The 24,650-nt window shown below is 48.5% G+C and overlaps 3 protein-coding genes across 5 annotated transcripts in view; 2 read left to right on the plus strand and 1 right to left on the minus strand.

Moving 5' to 3' along the window:
• Positions 1-2,166, minus strand: part of Acox1 (acyl-CoA oxidase 1) — a 26,406-nt gene extending 24,240 nt beyond the window's left edge. Inside the window, exons 1-2 of one of the 3 annotated variants that reach the window (XM_028889735.2) lie at positions 1,785-2,166; positions 1,440-1,599 (exon numbers count right to left, since the gene is read on the minus strand). In XM_028889735.2, the coding sequence (XP_028745568.1) occupies positions 1,440-1,599; positions 1,785-1,893 (269 nt within the window). In that variant the 5' untranslated portion in view covers positions 1,894-2,166. The remainder of the gene's footprint in view (positions 1-1,439; positions 1,600-1,784) is intronic. The other 2 variants (XM_028889734.2, XM_037201337.1) reach the window with 2 other exon arrangements.
• Positions 2,089-18,975, plus strand: Ten1 (TEN1 subunit of CST complex). Its single transcript, XM_037201338.1, has 4 exons — positions 2,089-2,170; positions 7,772-7,909; positions 9,056-9,213; positions 18,576-18,975. The coding sequence occupies exons 2-4, from the start codon at positions 7,821-7,823 to the stop codon at positions 18,743-18,745; spliced, it is 417 nt and encodes a 138-aa protein (XP_037057233.1). The 5' UTR covers positions 2,089-2,170; positions 7,772-7,820; the 3' UTR covers positions 18,746-18,975.
• On the plus strand, positions 2,096-24,572 carry Cdk3 (cyclin dependent kinase 3). Its single transcript, XM_028889713.2, has 8 exons — positions 2,096-2,170; positions 19,756-19,881; positions 20,234-20,311; positions 20,407-20,527; positions 20,616-20,786; positions 20,872-20,973; positions 22,038-22,241; positions 23,903-24,572. Exons 2-8 carry the CDS (start codon positions 19,766-19,768, stop codon positions 24,026-24,028), a joined length of 918 nt encoding a protein of 305 aa, XP_028745546.2. The 5' UTR covers positions 2,096-2,170; positions 19,756-19,765; the 3' UTR covers positions 24,029-24,572.
• Positions 24,573-24,650: the final 78 nt, after the last annotated feature.

Consider the following 24,650-nt stretch of genomic DNA (forward strand, 5'->3'; position numbering starts at 1 on the left):
AAGGGCATCAAGTCTCATCATAGATGGCTGTGAGCCACCATGTAGGTGCTGGGAATTGAACTCGGGACCTCTGGAAAGCAGCCAGTGCTCTTAACTGCTGAGTCATCTCTCCAGCCCATTTTATTTCATTTTTATTTCTTTATCTGGCAATGCTAGGGATTGAACCTAGGGAATTGTGCATGCTAGGCAAGTGCTCTACTGTTGAGGTCTAGCTCCAGCCTCCCAATTTTACTTTTAATGATGAAAACACTGGAGTTCTTCTACACTGTAAAAACCCAGAAATAAGAAGCAGCAGAGACAGCTAGAACGCCCATTAAGGCTGGGGGGAGGGGGGATCTCTATGTATAACTGAAAAGCAAAGTGTAACAGAGTAAGTGAGAAAAGGACAGTTTCCCCAGCAACGGGATGAAGGCAGGTTTTACGCACAGGACATAATGAATGCTACAATACATTCAACAATGCTGGATTCTTAGAATGTGGTTCTCAGAATATCAGTTTATTCATTCTGAGACCTGACATGTTGTTCTTCATCTACTCTCACTTTTCCTATTATTTTATACTCAAGATACACATTATATAAAAACAAAATAGGCTATTATTTCAAAATATTTAAATGTCTGGTCTTGCACCTACATTTCAGGCAATCAGTAGGCCTCTTTTTCCCTTGTCTTCAATGCTGACAAACCCTGGGCCTTGTGAATACTAGGCAACCTGTGTCCTACTGAGCCACACCCCTGGTACAGGAAGCTTTCTTACCCTGGTACAGGAAGCTTTCTTACATTCTGCATTTAAATAAACCTAATTGGGATTTTTGGAACAATTTTTCTTATTACTATTTGTTTGATTATTCTTTTTTCTTTCTTTCTTTTTTCTTTTTTTCTTTTTTCTTTTTCTGAGACAGGGTTTCTCTGTGTAGTCTTGGCTGTCCTGGAACTGGCTCTGTAGATCCGCCTGCAATTGCCCTCTGAGTGCTGTCTGGGATTATGGGTGTGCACCACCACTGCCTGGGCTAAACAGAGTTTTTTAAATTACATTTTAAATTGAGTTCTATTGTGTGTGAGGGTACACCACAGACTCCTCTAGACAATCTCTGACTCTCTTTCTACAATGTGGTTCCTGGGAATTGAACTCAGTTCATTGGGCTGGGTGGCAAGTTCCTTTATCCACTGAGCAGCCACCTCAGGAGCCCTTAACTTAAAATAATAATAATAATAATAATAAGATACAAAATTGAGCATATCCATTCATTATTTGCATTTTACAAATATGTCACACTATCCCACTAAAGGACTTAGATGTGATGTGGAAGTAATATTTTTCACACATAAAATGGATTCATGAAACGTTCAATTTGAGCCTTCAAACACATGAAAGATAAAAAGGCCCCCCAGACTGCAGCTGTAGTCTGGGTTTGCACTACTGTGCAAAGGTACACCTACTTTTTGAACCACATGATTTCTTCAGGGTCTGAGATGCCAAATTCCCTCATCTTCTTCACCATGGTGGCACTCTTCTTAACAGCCACCTCGTAGCGTTGGCTGCGAGTGAGGAAGTTATAGTCTTCATGCTGGAAGTCTGGATCGTTCAGAATCAAGTTCTCTGCAAGGGAAGTTAAATGACATCAAGAGAAACCGCATTCAACCTCCCGGAATCCCAGCGGATTAGAACGGAGGGCAGTACCCTCCTAAGTTGGGAGTCCCGGCTTCCCCTAAACTCCAGAGACCCCAAGTTCTCATTCACGGGGTCTTCCCCGTGAAGAGGGAGGCCTGGCCCTCCGGCCTCACCGATTTCTCGGCGGCGCCGGGTGTTCTCTGGACTGCCATCCAAGATGTGCGTGATCAGTTCCGGATTGAAGGTGGCGGCGGCCCGCTCCTTGCGCAGGTCGGGGTTCATGGTGACGGCCAGTGTTGGTGGCGGAGGAGGTGGCGACAGAAGTGACAGGCACCGAAGCGACGACCCTTGTCTGCAGCTGAAGCGCGGAGCGGGCCCTAAGAGCTGTGCCGAGGCGGCCCGAGGCCCCGCCCCGCCCGCTCCGGCACGCCCCGTCCCCGCCGCCGCTCCCCGCGTGACCAGCTGCGCTCCCAGACGCCGGGACCGCCCGCCGGACGGACGAATCCCCTGCTGCGAGCCAGGGGAGGTCCCTGAGCGGCTCCCCGCCAAGGAGACCAAGGTAGAAGGTCAAGAGACCGCGGGGGAGCGGGAAGGGGAGCGGGGCGATCGCGGGCGTCGCGTCTCCGGGTTCACGTGATCCCTCCGGGCGGAAAGGAGGGACTTTGACGCCCAGGAGACGCGCGCAACCGATTGGCCAGGGCCTTGAGAGGCGGGATTGCGCCTGCGCCGTGGGGCTCACCTAGTTCCAGGCTTTAGGGTCCTCTCCCTAAACTCTCCCTGCGAAGGAGAAGGGGAATGGGAGTCAAGGGCCTAGGGTGGGATGAGGAGGCTAGGAGAGGAAAGATGTTGGTTCTATTGGAACCCACCCAATTGGAGCCAAAGGGGACCGGGACAGAGGTCACGTCCGGGGGAAGGTTCATTACCGTCGGTTAAAAGTACTGGCGACTGACCTTAGAGTTACGGGCCTGGCCCTGCGAAGCCTCCCGGCTTATGCAGTGGGCATGGATTTAAAGTGAGAGGGAACAGGAGGTGTTTCTCTACATTTTATAATCCAAGACATTTTCCTCCTAACCTGGCAGGACCTAGAAGTTTTGAAATACAGACTTTGGTTTTCGTTATCATTATAATCGTCATCGAAGACGTAAATGTAACACATGCCTAAGAAGCTCCAGCGTACAATTTATAACAGTTCCTTTAAGCCTCAGAGATAGCCAGTTTTCACCAATTTGTTTTTTAGTTCTTATTCCTTTAAAAAGTGCTAAATTGCCAAGCATGGTGGCGCGTGCCTTTAATCCCAACACTCGGGAGAGTTCAAGGCCATCCATCCTGGTCTACAAAGAGAGTTCCAGTACAGACAGGGCTACATTGAGAAACCCTGTCTCGAAAACAAAAAACGAAAAAAGTGCTAAGTAGTGGGCTGGAGATGCAGCTCAGTACAGTGCTTGTCTAGCATGCACGAAGCCCTAGATTTGATCCCAGGCACCACATAAACTGGGCACGGTGGCACAGGTTTATAATCACAAATTGAGATCTAAAGATCTAGACGTTCATTGCATTCTCAGCTGTGCAGAGTTTGAGGGCAGTCTGGGCTGTGTGATGGGCTGTTTGAATAAGTCTTGAAGTGCCAAGTAAAACGCACTTTCTTCATTTGCTTTAGCTGTCTTTTGACCTCACGCCACAGGGAGAACTAGTTTGTGACCTCTCTCTAACTTGCCCTTGTAACAACATATTTAAGACCCATTAATATTACCTCGAATGGGTAAAATGATTGATTTATCTTTAATACAAAATTTAAGGAAGCCCCCCTCCAATTCAATATTTTAATGCAATGTTTTTTCTTGGTGCAGGAGATGGACCTCTGAGCTACAGCCCCCAATTATTTATAAGTTCAAAAGAGAAAATAAGCAAAATACTAAAAATTGAAAGACTATAATATCATTATTGCCAATTGTACCTTTGCCTCAGGCTGCAATATGCCTGATCAAGGTTTGATCAAGCTTTGTTACTGAGGCTGTTTTCAAAGACACTCCCCAGGCACTGATACATTATTTAGTTTGGTTATTGTGAATTATATTCCTCTTATAAAAGCTTGTTATCAGCACAAGCTATTGATGAGATAAAACGGAGGTTAAGGTTATTACTTAATGGGGTAAAGGGGAAACACTCCATGGCAAACCTTTGGCAGTGTCTCAGAGAGGGGAAGATCTGCTCAAACTTAGTGATGACTGGAAGTTCAACCTGGCCTGTTGGCACAGACCTGGAATCTCAGCTACTCAGGAGGCTGAGGCAGGAGGATCACAGGTTCAAGGTCAGCCTGAGTTCAGAGAACTGTTAATTTGGTTTAAAGCAGCTCCTTCAACTGTGGGTCTTAATTATAGTTGTGTAAGAATCACACTACGCTGGGCGTTGGTGGCACACGCCTTTAATCCCAGCACTCAGGAGGCAGAGCCAGGCGGATCTCTGTGAGTTCGAGGCCAGCCTGGGCTATCAAGTGAGCTCCAGGAAAGGCGCAAAGCTACACAGAGAAACCCTGTCTTGAAAAACCAAAAAAAAAAAAAAAAAAAAAAAAAGAATCACAATACATGTTGGGTGTGGTAGTAAATGCCTTTAATCCCAGCACTCAAGAGGCAGAGGCAGGTGGATCTCTATGAGTTCCAAGCCAATCAAAGCTATATAGTGAGACTCTGTCTCAAGACAACAACAGAAGAATCACAGTACAAAACTGGAAATGACAAGGTGAGGGAATTCAGATAACCTCAGAGGGCAGACTGGCAGTTAATGTTGTAGCCATTCACCAGGGTGGACAGTCCAGGCACAGGTAGAAATGCAGATGAAGGCAGAATTCTGGCAGATTTACATTCACGGAGATAGTAAGGTATGGCTTTAGCTCAGTGCCTAGCAAGTGTGGGGTGGGTGGCTTTAATTTTCATCCTATTCATGGATCTAGTCATCCATTAATATTTAATAATGTCCCAGAAACTGGTAGATGAAAAGAACATAGTGTTATGACTTATTACGTGTGTGTGTTTTTTGGGGGGCATCCCTGAGGGTATCCCTCGAGTGCAGGGAAACATGCTGGGCAGATGCATGCCATGTGGGCATGGCAGAGGCAGCCAGTAATTCACAACCCAGACGCTGCATCCACGTGGAGAGTTTATTATAATAGAGAGATGGAGAGAAAGAGAGAAGAAGAGAGAGAGATATTGAGGGTGCGCACCTTGAGGGGGGGAAAGGGGAAGAGAGAGAGGAAGGGGAGGAGTTTTTCCTTAGAATGAGGATTTTATGTCAGGATGCAAAGCAGGGCGGCATCAAGTGGGGGGATTTCAAGGGGCAGTCAGAATATTAACACATAGTCATCAGAATCCACGCCTCATGGGGATGATAATCTGGTGAGTAAAACAAGAAAACAGACGGACCTGTTTGAAACCTGATTATTTAGTAAACTGCAATGAATGAAGTATGTTAATGAGGGGTACAGAGTGAGCCGGCTATAGAGAATGCTATTGTAGAGGTAGAGGAAGAAGACGCCAGCTATCAAAGAGATAGCTGAAAATATCTGAAGTAGAAGGGACCTAGAAGAGAAGAAACAGTTACACAAGGTCTGGAAAAGAGAAACTTTTGGGCTGACAAGATGACTCAGTGGATAAAAGCTCTTGCCTTCTGAAGGTGCAAGCCTTCAGCAGACAAGGTCAATCCTCAGAACCCACATAAAGGTTTTGAAAGGGAGAATTAACTCTACGAGGTTGTCTTCTGTCCGCCACTGTGTGCTATGACATGCATATGCCTGTACATACACCGACAATAAATGCTATTTATCTTTAAAAAAAAAAAAAAAACAGGCTTATCAGGAGTCAGAAGCCGGGAGAGCTCTAAGTTCAAGGCCAGCCTGGTCTACTACATAATGTTGTGGGTTGCAGGCCAGCTAGAGCTACGTGGTTTTTGTCTTAAAACTAACTGAATAAAACCTGTTTGAGAATCAGGAAGAACTCAACTACAGGCCGTGAGTTGATCATGAGCCAGAGGAAGGGGGAAGGGGAAAAAGGGTAAAGTTGGCCACTGCCCACCCAGTGTGGCACCATGGACCAACCTAAGGCTGAGTTCTGTTAGTTATAGTGAGAGGTTGCCCTTCATGCTGTTTACGGGGTGCCCTGTGTCTGACCACCACGTGTGGATTTTCACTTTTGAACACTCAGGAATCTCAATCGGGGAATCAAGCAGCAATTCACCTTTCACCCAGGTTCCCTGGTTAACGTTTGTCACGGTGGCTTTACTAGTCACCTGCAGGTCAGCTTTGTTTACTCACTTTCTCTTTCTGAGCTGTGTGAGGAAACTGTGGAAGTCCTCCATTGCTTGCAGATACTTAGGGATTTCCTAAAAATAAAAACATATGCAAGATGATTATGGTTAAAAATAATTCAATGTTGACGCAACACTCCTGTCTAATCTACATTCCTTTTTATGGCTTTACTGTTGTCCTTCACCAGGTGTTTTACTCATCTGGAATCTAATCTAGCATCATAAGCGATACTGTGTTATCTGCAGGGGCTGGTGAAATAGAATGCCACAGAGTGACTTAAATAACACACATTTACAGGTTCATCTCTGAAAGCAAGAAATCTGAGATCAGAAGGTCCACAGAGCTTCATATAGCAGTGCATACTCTAAATGCCAGCAATTGGGAAGCTGGGCCAGGAGGAAGAGAGTGGGAAGCCAGCCAGAGCCACAGAATGAAACCCAGTTGTAAAATGTCCAAAGGCTGGAAAGACAGCTCAGCAGTTAAGAGCACTTGCTGCTCTTGCAGAGGACCTGAGTTCAGTTCCCACCACCCATGTCAGGTGGCTCCCAGCTGCCTGAAACTCTATTCCCAGGAGACTGATACTCTCTTCTAGCCCACAGGCATGCACACCTGCACATACACACAGAAGTAAAAATCTTTTTTAAAAATGAAGATAAGGGCCAGGCGGTAGTGGCGCAGGTCTTTAGTCCCAGCACTCGGGAGGCAGAGGCAGGCGGATCTCTGTGAATTTGAGGCCAGCCTGGTCTACAGAATGAGTTCCAGGACAGGCTCCAAAGCTACACAGAGAAACCCTGTCTCGAAAAACCAAATAAATAAATAAATAAAAATAAAAATGAAGATAAGGGCCTAGAGAGATAGCTCAGTGGTTAAGAACTCTTTTTACTGTTCTTGAAGGGAGCTCAGGTTCCCAGCACTCACGTGGCGGCTCACAGACATCTGTAACTCTAGAGACACTGGGCACACAAGTGGCTGGCAGACATACATGCCAGTAAGACACCCACACACATTTAAAAACACAACTTTAAAAAGGAGTTCTGGGATGGAAACTTTCAGTTTCTGCAGTGCTGGGATCCAGCCCACGCTAGGCAGAGCTCTACCAGCCGAGCTACATCCCAGCTCCAAGTTGCAGCCAGGACTTGTTGGGATTAAAGGCACGAGTGGCCGAGGTTACCAGCTTGTAGCCAGTGTTGGATTAGAATGAGTCAGGCTCATTTTTTGTGTTATCTATAGCTATTCTCAAATGGCAGGGGCTGGAGAGACGGCTCAGCAGTTAAGAGCTCTGGCTGTTCTTTCAGAGGACCTGGGTTGGATGTCCAGCACCCACATGGTAGCTGACAAATGTCAGCAGATCCTTTACCCTCTTCCAGCTTTCTTATATTCAGTGGACAGACATACTTGCAGGCAAAACACTCTCACACATAAAATAAAAATGAGATGGCTGATATAAGCAGCAATAGAGACATCCATCCCATAAAGATGGAATACATGTGCATCTTTGGGGGGGGGGTGTTTCAAGACAAGGTTTCTCTATGTATCCCTGCTGTCCTGGAACTCATTATATAGACCAGGCTGGCCTCAAACTGAGAGATTCACCTGCCTCTGCATCAGAGTACTGACTAATATGTGTTTCTTTACAGACCCCTGTCCTATGAAATTGATGGAGAATGGAGACTGCAGTGGGAACAATACTTCCCCTGTAGCTTTTATTTACGCATAATGTATATGTGTGTCAGTGTGTGATGCAGGCTTGTGTATTAACATGTGAGCTCACAACATATCAAAGACGTCACAACCCTTCCTGCTGGAGCTAGTCTTCCAGATGTGGCTGGTCTCTCACGTCTTATGGTTGGCTTGGTTTATCAGGAATCTTCAAAACTCCATCCCAAAACTATTTGGTTCCTGGTGCCATTCAATGCTGCCCAAACCTGGTATCTATTACTTCCCCTGGGAAGTCAGTGATGGCCAAGTTCCTGATGGAAGCACACTGCGAACATTTGGCAGGTAAGAATGGTCATCCCTTCAAATAATCTCAATTAAAATGGTTTTAATATAATTTTGCCTAATTATAAACACACACACACATACACACACACACACACACACACACACATATATGACAGGGTCTCACTGTGTAGTCCCGGCTGACCTGGAATGAGCCATGTAGACCAGGCTGACCTTAAACTCACAGAAATCTGCCTGCCTCTGCTTCCTGAGTGCTGGGATTAAAGACATGCACCACTACCACCTGGCTGTATTATTTTTGTTTGTTTTCGAGACAAGGTTTCTCTGTGTAGCCTTGCGCCTTTCCTGGAACTCGCTTTAGAGACCAGGCTGGCCTCGAACTCACAGAGATCTGCCTGCCTCTGCCTCCCGAGTGCTGGGATTAAAGGTGTGCGCCACCACTGCCCAGCAGGTATTATTTGTTTTAATACAAATAACCCACAGAGAGTAAAGAAAGCAGAAATTACATGTGGTATCATTGTCCAGACAACCGTTAATAAACTTTGTGACTACTCTATACTTGCTCATGTGTATATGTGTGAGTGATCATCTGGGTGGAGGTGGATACACACTTAACATACATACATACATGCATACATGCATACATACATACTATGTTAGTTGTATATTGTTAATCCACAGATCACCTGAAAGTAAAGTGACACCAAGCATAGTAACACACACCTGTCATCCTAGCTTGGGAGGCTGGTACAGGAGGGTCTCAGGTTCAAGGTCAGCTTGGGCAGCTTGGCAATGTACTGTCTCAAAAAAGAACAAAAGAAGCTGGGTATGGTGGCTCATGCCTTTAATGCTAGCCCTTCGAAGCAGAGGCAGGTGGATTTCTGTGAGTTCAGGACCAGCCTGGTCTATATATTGAGTTCCAGATCAGCCAGGAATACATAGTGAGACCTTGTCTCAAAATAAAAAATGAACAAAATTCAAAGCAAGAGTAAGAAAATTGAAAGGCAGTTGCCTCCCATCTATAAGGAAAGTGGGAAGCACTTGGTCTGGTCCATGGCTTATATTTTATTTTTGGATGTGATTGAGGGCAATCATGGACTTCCAGGTAGTTGTTGGCCTCCTCTATGGAGCTTGGTGGTAGGCTTGTCGGTGAGTGGAAACGTTCACACGTCCTCTGCCCTCCAGGTTGTGCCTCTACGACATGGCACGCTCCCTTGTGACCCTGACAGCACAGCACAAATCCGATCAGTGTCAGCTGCATGTCTGCACCAAGCTGGTGGAGCCTTTTGAACCTCACGTGGACTTCCTGTACATGGTTCTTGGGGAGCTGGAGCATGATGAGGGTAAGCTGTGCTCCCTAACACCTGCTTCACTCTGTCTCTTGAGCTGGGGCGTCTTTGTCTTTTATGTAATCAAGAATGCACTGGGCCTGGGACACCCACTTTTAATCCCAGCACTCAGGAGGCAGAGGCAGGAGGATCTCTATGAGTTCGAGGCCAGCCTGGGCTACCAAGTGAGTTCCAGGACAGCCAGGGCAAAACAGAGAAACCCTGTCTCAAACAAAAACAAAAAATAAAACAAAAGTATCAGGGAAATGTGGGGGTGGGGCTATAGCTCAGTTGGTAAAGTGCTTACTGTACACATGTGAGGACCTGCGTTCACATTCCCAGAACACAATGACACTCGATAGGTGTCTGATTCCATGGTCCTACAGGGAGGTAGGGAGCAGACACCAGACTGGTATACACTTGCCGAGCAAGAGACCCTGCCTCAAACAAGATGGAGGCGAGGACTGACTCCAAAGGTTGTCCTCTGATGTCTACACATGTGCCATGGCGTACACAAGCCAACACAGAGAACTAAAAAAAAGTCTGGGCAGTGGTGGTGCATGCCTTTAATTCCAGCACTCAGGAGGCAGAGGCAAATGGATCCTTGTGAGTTGGAAGCTAGCTTGGTCTACAAAGTGAGTTCCAGGACAGCCAGGACTGTTACACAGAGAAACCTTGTCTCGAAAAACCAAAAATGAAAAAAAAAGGAGGAATGGGTTGGTCTGTCCTATGATCTACTGGTGTTACTGTTGCTTACAGATCAGCCCCTGAGGTCAAGGACTCTTAGGAGGCAGGTGTGACTGGACTCTGATGGACCAGCCATGTGGTGCCATGTCAGAAAAGGGATGGGAAGTGACAAAAGAGAAGTCAGGTTTCTGAGGGTCTGTGTGTGATGCTGTGATTTGCTAGATCTTTCGAATGTGCCCACCAGCCCTTAATCTCTGTCTCATGGCTCCTTCACTAAAACCAAAGCTCCAGAGAAGACGGGGCTGTAATCACAGGCCAGGCAGTCAAGGTAAGAGAAATAAAATGCAAAAGGAGGAATAGAAACAGTCTGGAACAACAGTCTTCCTGCATGAAGAATCGAAGACAAGGAGGGAGTATGGCCAAGTGGGAGATGCCCAGCATGCATCAGTCCTGGGTCCCAGCAGCAGCTTAAAAAAAAACAAGAGTTGCCGGGCGGTGGTGGCGCACGCCTTTAATCCCAGCACTCGGGAGGCAGAGGCAGGTGGATCTCTGTGAGTTCGAGGCCAGCCTGGGCTACCAAGTGAGCTCCAGGAAAGGCGCAAAGCTACACAGAGAAACCCTGTCTCGAAAAACCTAAAAAAAAAAAAAAAAAAAAAAAAACAAGAGTTGAGCAGGCTGAGCTCTGGGTCATGGAGACTGGGGGGGGGGGCATGACTGACTTTTCTCTCCTGGGGTGGAGATGCTTATCAGCGATATCCTGGGGCGTGTGTGTGTGTGTGTGTGTGTGTGTGTGTGTGTGTGTGTGCTGCGTTTATATCCTCATTTTCAGGTAGCATTTGCTTCCCTAACCCCGTTATCAAAGGAATGTGTGCTCACTATAGAGCATTTAAAGAGTAAAAGGAAACAGGGAAGGGGCTGAGGATGTAGCTCAGTAGCGGAGCACTTGCCTGCCTGCATAAGGCTCTGCTTAGTCACCAACAGTGCAGAGATGGAGGGAGGGAAGAAAGAAAGAAACAGGAAAAGGTCACTGTTGATCCTACCCAGAGACAGGAACTGTCACTAACTTTGCACGTTGCCCCTTCGCTACTTTCCACTTTTGTATTATTAGAAAAAAAAAGTCTCCTTACATTGTCCTGTCTGGTTCCACCCTGAGTTCAACTGATTGTCTTGCCTCAGCCTACTGGGTGATCGGCTCTGCAGGGGCATGGTGCAGTACCTGACTTCAGTAGTTGGTAGGCCGCCTGTCTGCCTTACTCTCTCAGCAGACAGCAAGGAGTTTTATTTAAACGGACAGTACAGGGGGCTGGAGAGAAGGATTATCAGTTGAGACTGCCTGTTGCTCTTGCAGAGCACCCCTGTTCAATTCTCAGCACCCTATAACGCCAGGCCCAGGGGATCTAACACCCTCATTTGGCCTCCACGGGTACTGCGTGTATGTGATGCACAGACATACATGCAGGCAAAACACCTATACACATAAAATAATAAAGTAAATAAATCTTTAGAAAATGATCATAAGTGAGATAGTACAGAATCCACTACCAGGGAGCAGTAGGCAACTTCAGCTGGATGTGTCTGTGGGTTTTTTGTTTTTTTTTTAATTTTTAAAAACCATTTAACGCTGGGCGGTGGTGGCGCACGCCTTTAAACCCAGCACTTGGGAGGCAGAGGCAGGCGGATCTTTGTGAGTTCGAGGCCAGCCTGGTCTACAGAGCGAGATCCAGGAAAGGCGCAAAGCTACACAGAGAAACCCTGTCTCAAAAAAAAAAAAACAAAAAAAAAAAAAAAAAAAATTTAAAATTTGTTAGTGTGTGTGTGTGTGTGTGTGTGTGTGTGTGTGTGTGTGTGTTTGTGTTTGTGTGTGTTGTTTTTGAGACAGGGTCTCGTGTATCCTGGGCTAGCCTCAAATTAGCTATATAGCCAAGAGTGGCCTTAAACTTGTGATTAGAGCTGGAAAGATGGCTCAGCAGTAAAGATCGTTGTTCATTCCTGCAGATAACTACACCTGTTGTGGTACATATTCACAGCACCCTGCACGCATGGCAGCTCACAACTGTCCATAACTCCAGTTTCAGGGGATGTGACAGGCTTGTCTGTTCTCTATAGACACCAGGCTTGCACATAGTACACAGACATACATGCAAACACTCATACATGGAAAATAAATATATCTGAAAAAACAAAACAAACAAACAAACAAACAAAACTGGGTGGTGGTGGCACATGCCTTTAATCCCAGCACTTGGGAGGCAGAGGCAGGTGGATCTCTGTGAGTTTGAGGCCAGCCTGGTCTACAAGGCAAGTTCCAGGACAGCCAGGACAAGAGAAACCCTGTCTTGAAAACAAACAAACAAACAAACAAACAAAAACCTTGTGATCCTCCTGCCTCTGCCTCCCAAGTGCTGGGGTAACATGCATGTCCCACCAGACCCAGATGTGAACTGAAATTCCTCCCCCACCCCTTTTCTTTGGTTTGGGACAGAAGTTCTCACTATTATAGCCCAGGCTGGCCTTGAATTTGTGATCCTCCATATATGGAACCATAGCCAGCTAAATTTTTAGACTTTTCTTAGCATTTTAAAAATTAATTTACCAATTTGGGTATTTATTTATTTTGAGACAGGATATCATTCCATATCTCAGGTTGACTGGAATTTACGACATCGTAGACCATGCTGGCCTTGAACCCACAGCAGTCCTGTGCCTTAGTCTCCCACATGCTAGGATTATAGGTGTGTGCCAATGTACCTGGCTGTTCCTTAGCTTTTCTATTTGTTTTTTGAGATAGGTCTATGTAGCCCAGGCTGTCCTGGAATGTACTGTATAGACCAGTCTGTCCTGTTGGCCTCAAGTGACTTGAATCCTGACTCATCCAGAAGGATTAAGAGTAGCAGCAGAGACTACCATGCCTAGTACACTTGTGTCTCTTAATTTATACTTTTAAAAATCCGTGGGCTGGAAGATGGTTGGGGGTTAAGAACACTTGCTCCTCTTGCAGAGGACCTGGGTTTGGTTCCCAGCAACCAAATCTGGTAGTTCACAACTGCCTGTAACTTCAACTCCTCTTCTGGACTGTGCAGTTGCTTCACCCACATACATTCACAGTCACACTCACACACACACACACACACACACACACACACACACACACACACTTAAAAATAAAATCTTAAAAAAATTCATGGTGGGTTATAACCTTGGATGAAATACATTAATTAAATAGGGAAATTAATTAGTTTAAAAATAGAAATTAATTAAATGGTTGATTTTAATTATATTAGAGTTTTTTGTTTGTTTGTTTTTTGTTTTTGTTTTTCAAGACAGGGTTTCTCTGTGTAACAGCCCTGGCTTTCCTGGAACTCACCTTGTAGACCAGGCTGGTCTTGAACTCACAGAGATCTGTCTACCTCTGCCTCCCGAGTGCTGTATTGTATTTAATAAAAGTTCATCTCACTCAGATTTAAGCTTTGAAGGTCAAAGTTCCTGTCCTCATAATTGATTTGGAACAGATGTGAAAGGAGGCACAAAGGGCCTTTTATCTTTAAAGAAAAGACAATTTCATGATTGTGTGTGTGCACACTCACTTTTGCCTCAGCATGCGTAAATGTGCTGGTATGGTGCTCCTTAAGGCCAACTCTCCAGCTCCTGATTGATTTTTTTCCCTTATAACTTTTTCTGCATTTTTCTGAGTATTTCATACATGCCACTCCGATCTTGAGTGAGGAGGTATTTCATACATGCCATTCTGATCTTGAGTGAGGAGGTATTTCATACATGCCACTCTGTGAGGAGTTAAAGAGCAAGCAGTGGGTGGAGCCCTGTGTAGGCTGAGTGTGGCCATGTCTGTCCTGACCTCTCACCTGGACAGAGGGTATACTGTGCGGGTGCTTTCAACCTTCCTGGGCATGGCCTTAAGTCCTGTCTGGGTGCAAAGGTCCATCAAACATGTGTTGTGCCCTGTGTCCAGGTTGAAAGTCCTGAGGACGAAGGAGAGGTTAGTTAGAGGAACTTTTTTTTTTTTCTTTTTTTCTTTGGTTTTTCGAGACAGGGTTTCTCTGTGTAGCTTTGCGCCTTTCCTGGAACTCACTCTGTAGACCAGGCTGGCCTCGAACTCACAGAGATCTGCCTGGCTCTGCCTCCCGAGTGCTGGGATTAAAGGCGTGCGCCACCACCGCCGGGCCTAGAGGAGCTTTTCTAACATCTCCTGTAGAGCCAGCCACAAGACTAGTGTGAGACAGCGCCAGCTGTGAGGTGAACTCCTAAGACGTGACAGCTCCTGGTGCCGCCCACGGGCCTGAGGGGCTCCTGTCTGGACATGAGGTGCTTCTGACCACCTTCCCCAGTCCTAGGGTTCCCGGCTTTGTAATTAGCAATAATCACACTTTGTATAAGCCCCGCTGGCTGTAAGAACTGCCACTTCACAAATCTCATTTCTGCTCTTTTCAAAACTACTGTAAAAAGTTGAATTGGCTCATGGTGAGTGTATATGCATATTATGGGGACAAGGTGACATTTTAGTACTTGTCCATGATAGATAATGAATGGCCACATACAACAATTGGCATATCCATGTCTGTAGACATTTCGTATGTGTGTGTGTATGGTGTGTGTGTGTGTGTGTGTGTGTGTGTGTGTGTGTGTGTGTGTGTGTTTGTTAGGAATACTAAAAAATCCTCTCTAGCTGTTTTGAAATATTCAAGTAGTTGGCAACAAGTGGGCGCGGTGGTGCAGGACTGTAGTCCTAGCTACCTAGGAAGTTCAAGGCCTGCCAGGGATGCAGCGTGAGTTCAAGACCAGCCTGGGCATCTTGGCAAGGCCATGCCTCCAAAAGTTAAAAACAGAAAAGAAAAAAAAAGCTGGGAAGGGGGCGCACAGTTCAGTGGTGAGAACACAAAGGGGGAGGAGCTTCTCTAAGAGAGACAAGGGCCATGAGGAAGCGGTTACGTGTTTGGTAACCATCTGAATAACTGTCACAGAGCCTGAGGCCAGGCTGACCAGGACACAGGAAAGAGTTTGTAGGCAGATGGAGGGACGCTGCACAGAGAGAGAGAGAAGGTTTGAAGTCCTTGTGTTACAGGAATCCATGCAGAGGTCTGTGGTCTTCCTCCACCCATCTGTGGGTGTGACCAGGGAGGGTAGAGGCTGGAGTTCATCAGGCCGGAAGCTTGAAAGGCAAAGGCTGATCCCTACAGTACCAGGAAAATGACTGGAAGGTACTTAGGGCCAGGCGAGGGGACAGAGAATGTGAGAGGAAATCCAGGAGTCCCGGCCTGTCGGGGCTGAAGTGGGCTGGGGGGGGGGGGGGGGCGGGACGTAATTGAGAACAGTGTTTCTACAGCAGAGGTGGAGGATCCAGGGCAACCGGTCCAAGGTGCAGGGTGGGTGTGGGAGGTAGAACTGGGGCAGAGGTGAACGGTGGTGTAACTGGTTACCAGTGGGAAGGAGGAGACGGGGTGCAGTGTGAAACCTGAGCAGCGGGGGAACTCTGGACTCAACCTCCCAGCTCAGTGGGCAGTGTGGGAAGAGCCGCTTGTCTGGATGATGCCAGGTTCTAGCCAAGTCCCAAAGCAAAGCTGGGAGCATCCTAAAGACTCTGGAAGAGAGAGACAATCTCCCGGAGGGTGTAAAAGGAAGGTGACAGCAGTGTGTGGGATGAGGACATGGTGGGGTTTGGGGTGACAGGTCAAGGACAAGCCCTGATGTAGTCAAGGGACCACCATTAAGGGGTACACACGGCAGCTAGTGCTCTCCACACAGCAGGGCAGCGATGGTACTTGGCAGTTGTGTGTGCTAACGGGGCCTCCTGCGGGCCAGGCAAGGGGTTATGTTTCTGCTGTCTTAGATGGTCTCTCTTCTGCACTAGACTGGCCGTGTATTGGAGGATGACCTTGACCTCCTGAGTGCTGGTATTCCAAGTGTGTGCCACCATGTCCATTTCATGTGGTGCTGGGGCTCAGACCCTAGGCTGAGTGGGTTCTAGGCAAGTACCATACCAGCTGACCACTTCCCCAGCCCTTTCCTCTCTTGTGAAGATTTATTTTATTTTTAATTGTGTGTGTGTGTGTTTCTGTCTGTATACAGGTATGTGCACATATATGCAGGTACCTATAGAAACCAGAGGCCTTGGATTGCCCTGGAGCTGGAGTGAAACGGTTGTGAGCAATGGCTGGGAACTGAACTCAGGTCCTCTGCAGGAACAGTTTGTGCTCTTGACCGCTGACCTGTCTCCCAGTCCCTCCTTTTTTTTTTTTTTTTTTTTTTTTTTTTTTTTTTTTTTTTTTTTTTTTTTTTAAATGTACGTTTTTGGCATGCTAAAGGTCAAACTCAGGGCTGCATACACTGGACAAGTATTCCATTTGTTGTTTGAGACAAGGTTTCCAGTCAGCCACACCTTTCCAAGAGCTAGGATTCTAGGCAAGCCCCAACATGCCCAGTTCTCCTCACACCTCTTCCAGTTAGAACTGAGGGCACGGGCAGCTGTCCCCAATGATGTGTGTCCACGACCATATTATTCCTTCCATCCACCTGTTCTGTGGGTCACTTACTCTGTTACATGCAGTGAAGTGTTGCCCAACTAAGACTGTTGAACTTAAAAATGAAAGTAATGGAGCAGGAGAGCTGGTCCAACAGTTGGGAGTGCTCACTGCTCTTCCAGAGGATCCAAACCTGGTTCCCAGCACCCACATATCTGTGAGTTCAAGGCCAGCCTAGTCTACAGAGCAAGATCCAGGACAGGCACCAAAACTACACAGAGAAACCTTATTTCAAAATACCAGAAAAAAAACCAAACCAAACCAAAAAACCCAGAGCCAGATATCAGGGTGGAAGCTGAAAGATCAGAGAAGCAGAGCAGCAGCCTCTAGTTCTTCCCTCTGTGAAATCCTTAACCTTATAGACCTTTCTCTGCCCTGCCATATTACTTCCTGGGATTAAAGGCGTGTGTGTGCTTCCCAAGCAAAGGCATGAGACCTCTAGTGCTGGGATTAAAGGTGTGTGCCATCACTGCCTGACCTCTGTGTCTAATCTAGTGGCTGGCTCTGTCCTCTGATCCTCAGGCAAGGTATTGGGGTACACAATATATCACCACATGTAGATATCCCCTGGCCAGAGGCCTGAGTGGTAATAACCGGCAGCCAACACCCATTCATAGGTGCAGATGGGGCCACACACTGAGGCCTCTGTGAGTAACGTCATCTCTGCCACTCGGCACCCAGAAAATGAGGCTCAAACAAGTTCATTTTTCACAAGCAACCTATGCAGGTGGTTGAAACTAGACAGCTTGATGATGAGTTCTGCTCCCAGACTATCTTCAATAGGTAAATGGCCTAGACTAGAAAGGTCAGGCTAGACTTCACCCAGAAAGCTGTTACCCCAAATGCATCAAAAATAGATGGAGTAATTGAGCTATTCATTGAAGTTCCTGGGAAACAGTGAGAACTCCAGGGGAAGTTCTTTCTAAGCCAGGCATGGTGACATGTCCCTGTCATCCCAGAACTTGGGAGGTAGATGTAGGGGATCATGGGTTGAGGGTTATCCTAGGATAGATAGCAAATTCCAGGACAGCCTGAACTACACTAACCCCGTCAAAAAGCAAGTAGGGGCTGGAGAGATGACTCCAAGATTCAGAGCACTCACTGCCTGGGTTCCATTCCCAACACTCACATGGTGGATCAGAACCATCCATAACTCCGGTTCCAGAGGATCTGACGCCCTCTTCTGTCCTCTGGGAGCACCAGGAACACACATGGTACAATTACCTGCATGCAGGCAAAACATCCATGCACATAAAATAAATCTGAACATAAATAAGTAAATATAGGGGCCAGAGAGATAGCTCGATGGTTAAGAGCATTTGGTGCTCTTACAGAGGACATGGGTTTGGTTCCCAGCACCCACACAGTGGCTCACACCACCTGAAACTCCAATTTCAGCGTTCCAATACCCTCTTCTGCCCTCTGAGGGTACTGCAGCCCCACTGTGTACCTACATACATGTAGGCAAACACTAATCCACATAAAATAAACATATTTTTTTTTCTTTTGAGACAGAGTTTCCCTGTGTAACCTTGACTGTCCTGGGACTGGGACCATGCTCTCCTACAGAATTTACACCACCTGCCTCTGCCTCCTGAGTGCTGGGATTAAAGATGTGTGCCACCACTAGCTGGCAAAAATAAATAAATATTTTTAAAATAAAAAAAGCTAAACGCCTGTTGTGGACATCCCAATGTCTTTCCTGTTTGCTATTACAGGAACACTGGCATTATATATTAGGTCACCACTACATCTGCCAGCAGGTCCCCAACCCCGTTTCCAGGGTAGGGTGACTTCCCCCTATAAGGCCAACCTTGCTTGGAGCTCAGTCCCTTGGATTTATCTATCAATATGGTTTCTCTTCACTCCAATTCCCAATGCCACTGGTCCTAGGGTGCCAAGGAAGGTGTTCCCTTAGAGCAGACAGTGTTTCCTCAACGCTGGACTTTTGGAAGGCAAAGGAATTAATGGCAGAGTTGGAATGTGTAGGTTTAATTCCTGCTTCCTGACTTACATGGTGAGCCCACAGTTCTGGGTATCCTGGAGACAAAGTTGCCAGCTTTCTTAGTGCCTCAGGAATGAATACCAGGAAGCATCGGTAGAGTCTCACAGACCCTCTAGGAAGTCACTGCTAACACCTCCGTGTCTGTCTTTCAGATGGAGGTTCTGTGGTGAAGGCCCGACTGCTCACCTGTGTGGAGGGGATGGATCTGTCCTTGTTAGAAAAAGCCATCTTGGAGCAGAGGCTGTACCTGCAAAAGAAGCAGCAGCCAATAGGAGACACCAACACCTTGCCACCTCCTCCACCTGCTCCTCATTCCCAGTGACAGCCTTCATCTGGAACCAGAGAGCATAAAGCAGCGGCAGGGGTGGGGGTACCCCTTTCCTGGACTGTAGACTGACCTGTAAACGAATGCCCACCCCAAGCCGGCCATGGTGGCCCATGCCTGTAATCCCAGAGCTAGGGAGGCAGAGTCAAGAGGATCGGAGTTTAAGGCCAATCTGAGCTACATGAGACCCTCCCTCTAAAATAAATAAAATATATATAAATAAATATCTATATCTATATATCTATATATCTGATACCCCACCCCAGGTACCTGGTGCTGTGACTTGTGAAGGACACAAAGGGTTCCTCCATATCCTCATGAATAAAGCTTCTAGTGTGTGTACATGGTGCAGAGCCGGCTGCAGCCAGTAGGGGCCAGCAGGGGGAGCCACAAGCAGACAGCTTGCCTGACAGAGAAGCTGCAGCCTGCTGAGGGCTTCCTTCCGGTGACTTCTGGGCTAGGAGGTTGAGGGGAGGATGCTAGGGGCCCAGGGGCAGAATTTGGGGGTTCAGGAGCAGAGTTTGGGGGTCCAGGAAGCAAAGGGGTCACCTTTGGGCTAGAAGGCTGAGGTTCTGACCTGACAGAGGCTAAGAATTGCCAAACGGGCCAAACTGAGGCCCTGGGCCCTGATGTGTGGCCCAGGGCAGGATTGTGGCTTCAGAAGCCTTGGCCAGCTCCTAACCTCTGCCTCAGCCTCCCCTGTACAGCCTTTCTGGGTAGATTCTTTGGCCCCGGAGCATGGGTTTGACTCGACCGAGGCATGGGCTGAGGCAGAAGTTTGGGCTCTCCTGCATTCCGTAGCCAGGCAATGGAGAAGAATCCTGGAGCTGGGTTGAGCTGGGCTGGGCAAGAAGGAGGCCCCAGCCTTGAACTATCTTCCTGAGCAGGATGGGGAGAGCAAGGCCAAGGCTGGGTCTGGGCAGGGCGTTACATGCAGACTGGAGTCCGACAGAGGGATGCTTCATGTGGGATTTAACCGTCCAGATGCGATCTGTTTCCCCGGGCAGCTCTACAGACATGGATGCATTCCAGAAGGTCGAGAAGATCGGAGAGGGCACCTATGGGGTGGTCTATAAGGCCAAGAACAGAGAGACTGGGCAGCTTGTGGCCCTCAAGAAGATCAGGCTGGATGTGTGAGTGTTGGGGTTCATCCCAGTGCCCTGTCTCTCTCTCAGGGGAATACCAGTGGGCTTGCACCCCATCTCTGTGGTAGCCACAAAGGTGCAGCCCTTACCTCCCTGCCTTTTTTGTCCTGGTCCAGCCCTGTGAAGTTGGGGGGTGTAGAGTATGCTGAGGAGCACAGGTCCTATTCTTAAACAGACCTTCTGTGCAGAACTGAGGAATGGTGTATGTAGTGAAACACACAAACACATGCACATGTGCACGCACGTGCGCGCGCACACACCCACACACGCACATGTACACACACGCACCCTGGCCAGAGGTGACTCCTTGTGTCCATTGGTATTTCATCTTTTCCACCAGGGAGACTGAGGGGGTTCCCAGCACTGCCATCAGGGAGATCTCCTTGCTCAAAGAACTGAAGCACCCCAATATTGTCAAGTGAGCTGGGAAAGAAAGCGGGGGTGGGGTGGGGTGGGGTGGGGTGTGTGTGGCATCCTGAACGCCACATCCTGAGACTGACCCCTCCCTGCCAGACTGCTGGATGTGGTCCACAGAGAGAAGAAGCTCTACCTGGTGTTTGAGTTCCTCACTCAGGACCTGAAGAAGCACATGGACTCCACTCCCACCTCGGGGCTCCCCCTGCACGTAGTCAAGGTGCCCAGGGGAAGGAGAGGGCGAGGCCACCCCCCCACCCCTGCCAGCCCCCTCTGTTTAATGGCTCCTCCTCTGGTCGTTCCCACAGAGCTACCTCTCCCAGCTGCTGCAAGGACTGAACTTCTGTCACTGTCATCGGGTCATCCACCGAGACCTGAAGCCTCAGAACTTGCTCATCAACCAGTTCGGAGCCATCAAGCTGGCGGACTTTGGACTGGCTCGAGCCTTCGGGGTTCCCCTGCGTACCTACACCCATGAGGTGGTGTAGGCCGGGGGGGGGGCAGCCAAAGGATGTCACTAGGGGATTTGGCCGCCATGCGTGATGCTGCTTCTGGCCCCCACAGGTGGTGACACTGTGGTACCGTGCCCCCGAGATCCTCCTGGGCAGCAAATTTTACTCAACAGCTGTGGATGTCTGGAGCATTGCTTGCATCTTTGCAGAAATGGTAGGAGGGGGACAAGCTGGGCTAGGGGCATATCTCTGTGGTGGAGAGTGCCTAAGCTGGGGGAGACCCAGGGTTCCATTCCCAAGACTGCAACAAAAAACAAAACTTTGAGCCGGTGGCCAGGGAGATGGGAAAACAGTACTTGCTATCCAGCCAACTTGAGTTTGATCCCTAAAATCCTCATGGTAGAAGAGAACAGATGTTGTCCTCTCACTGCCACACATGCACTGGGATGCATATGCATGCACGCACGCACGCACGCGCAAGCACACACACACACACAATCAATTAATAAATGTAAAACAATTTTTTGTAAGATTTATTTATTTATTATGTATATACAGGCCAGGAAAGGGCACCAGATCTCATTACAGATGGTTGTGAGCCACCATGTGTTTGCTGGGAATTGAACTCAGGACCTCTGGAAGAGCAGCCAGATGCTCTTAACCTCTGAGCCATCTCTCCAGCCCAACAAACAATTTTAAACCAACAAATTTGAGCTGGGCATGGTGGCATGTGCCTGTCATTCTAGTACTTGGGAAAACAGGGCGTTCTTGAGTTCAAGGCCAGCTTTAAAAACAAGGACTAAGAACGAAGCTCGGGGTGGAGGACTTGTGTAACATTAAACAGACAAACAGGAGGGAAGGGGAAGGGGTGCAGCCTGGACTACACAGATCCAGGGCAGCCGGGACCGCACTGAGGCTAATGTCTATTAGAGATGGGTTGAGGTGTGTCTGTGGCTGCTGGGAAGCAAGTCTTGTTCCAGGAAAGATTAGAATTTTAACAGAGCCCTGGGAAAGGTATCTTTTGTTGTGTTGTTTGTTTTGAGACAAGACTTCACTGTGTAGCCTGGCTGGCCTGGCACTCACTCTGTAGACCAGGCTGGCCTCAAACTCATAGAAATCCACCTGCCTCTGCTTCCCAAGTGCTGGGATTAAAGGCATGGGCCACCACACCCAGCTTGGGAAAGAGATCCCTCCCTGTGTCTTTCCACTTACTCAATGTGGGATTCTGTATCACAACACTCATACAGAACACAGCCTTCCTCCTCTCTCCTGCTCCAGGTGACTGGCAAACCTCTGTTTCCTGGGGACTCAGAGATCGACCAGCTCTTTCGGATCTTTCGTACCCTGGGGACCCCCAGTGAAGCCACATGGCCAGGAGTCTCCCAGCTGTCCGATTATAAGAGCAGCTTCCCCAAATGGACCAGGAAGGGGCTGGAGGAGATCATGCCTAGGCTGGGACCAGAAGGCAAGGACCTGCTCCTGGTAGGTACAAGGGAGCAAGGACAGGAGCCCAGAAGCTGCCAATGCTCCAGAGCACCCTCTATCAGCCACCCCCCCTTTTTTTTAAAAGATTCATTATTTATGATGTATACAGTGTTCTGCCTGCAGACCAGAAGAAGGCACCAGATCTCATTACAGATGGTTGTCAGCCACCATGTGGTTGCTGGGAATTGAACTCAGGACCTCTGGAAGAGCAGCCAGTGCTCTTAACCTCTGAGCCATCTCTCCAGCCCCCAGCCACCCTCTTACGTAACTCTGAGTCTGGGCTGGACTCTTCCGACCTTTGTACACCCTTGGCTTGTACGTATTGGGTCAGGAGCTTCTCTCCTGATATCCAATGTTCATCTTCCCTTTTGAACCTTCTCTGAAGTAATTAGCTTTGTTTTTCTGTCGTGACTTTTGTCCCTTTTTCCTGGTTGTCTTGTGTCTGACTCTCCCTGGTGGACTTTGTGCCCTATCTCTGTGGAGCACTTCCCTGGGCTGAGGCCACACCTCCTCCTGCCTCAGTGTCCCCCCATACCTTTCTCAGCGGTTGGTCTTCACATGGGACTGGCTGTACAGAACAGGCTGTTCCCTACCTTCTGGCCTCCTGGGCCTCAGATAAAGCTGTCCCAGTTTGCCCGCAAAGTCTGCGTTCCCCATTTCCGTCTTCACCCTGGGCTTGGGCCTGGGGCGGAAGGGCAGGGTCTCTGTTGGGGTCATGGTCAGCTTCCCAGAGGCCGCCTATGTGTGCTGTCCACCAACATAGTGGGAGCCGGATGGCATGCACTTTCTGCTAAGGCCCCTTGTCCTTCCTAAGCTCTTCATGGCATCCTGCCTGGGTCGTGTGCCTGAGGGCAGAGAGCTGGACAGTTCCCCTTAGTGTCTCATTGTCTATCCAGCACTGCCCCAAGTGGACGGATGTTATTTGGGCAGGTTTAGGGACTGCTGCCTCAACATGAAATGTACCTGTTCTCAGCCAGAAGCAGGTGGAACCTGGAGGGGACCTGGATGAGCCACAGGCCTGGGACAAAACTAACGGTTTAGCTTCCGTTCCGGGCTTACAAGCTGGGGCACATAGGCTGAGGAGACGGTCCAGCGGGTAAAATGATGCCGTGCAAACGCGAGGACCTCACTTCAGATCTCTGGGTCCCACACAGAGCCGGGGGCAGGGCTGGGGGGATGGTTCAGTGGCTAAAGCTCTTGAGGCACCATCGTGAGCATCCAAGAAAGCACCTAAAGCTGGACACAGTAGCAGGAATCTAGAATCCCAGTGCCCCCAGGGCAGGATGGGGACCTGAGACAGGAGGATCGCTGGAGTTCACAGGCCAGCTACCCTGGCACATGCAGTGCAGGCAAATGACAGAGACCTGTCTTCGGGCCAGAGTGATGGCTGGTCTTGCAGAGTCAGTTCCCAGCAGCACACCAGGTGGTTCATAGCCGACTGTAACTCCAGGTCCAGGGACCTGATGCTTCGGGCCTCCATGGGGCAGTACCCATGTGCATATATGAACACATACAGACACACAGAGAGACACACACACAGCTCAGAGGCAGTGACTTCACAAAGTTCTGGGTTTAGGCAACCTCTCAGGGACTGGGTGGGATCTGTGAGTGAGCTGTGAGGGTGCAACCAGGGTCAATCTGTTGTCTTTCCTCCTCAGCAACTCCTGCAGTATGACCCCAGCCAGCGGATCTCTGCCAAGACCGCCCTGGCCCATCCCTACTTCTCCACAGAGCGCTCCCTAGCGCCCCGCCATTGCGTGGTGGAGCAGAGTTTCTACCACTAAGATCATGTATGTGGGGCCCACCACCTCACATCCTCTCTGGCTGCCCCCCCCCCCCTGGAACCTGTTTCAAATGAAGCATATTTAGGGAGAGAATACACCCCTGAGGAATTTTACATCAGTCTTCAGAAGGCCGGGCTTGGGTTTGTCCTGCCTGCAGGTTGGGGAATTCCTGTGTTGTTTGATTTAATGGTTCATTTCAGAAGGCATGCAGGTGCTCCGTACAGGGGGTGGGACTGGACCCCTGGTGTCCAGCTAGTCGACAGGCTCCAGCCCTTCCCCTTCCCTGCTGTAGCTGCAGAGCCAGGCCCAAGGACAGGGCGCCCTCTGTCGGTCTTGATTTTGTTTTAAGCTGTTTGTGGGAAGAGGCGAGTCCAGTTCAGAGGGCTCAAGCCGGAGGTGGGGTAGGACACTCTGGGGGCACCTGAGGGTGTTCTAAGTAGTTGTCTCATCATCAAAGAGGCTGTGGATGTCCTTCTGTGTGACAAATGGGGAATAAATGTAACTTGTTCCTGAGTTTTCGGGTGTCATTCTGCTTATGGGGGACACAGCTTGCCAACGAAAGGGAGGTTGACAGAGGGCTGGAGACAGTTCTGAGGGATCAGGGGTCTTTGTGGTCTCTTTT

The sequence above is a fragment of the Peromyscus leucopus genome, chromosome 8b, assembly GCF_004664715.2.
Source record: "Peromyscus leucopus breed LL Stock chromosome 8b, UCI_PerLeu_2.1, whole genome shotgun sequence".
NCBI classification, from domain to species: Eukaryota; Metazoa; Chordata; class Mammalia; order Rodentia; family Cricetidae; genus Peromyscus; species Peromyscus leucopus.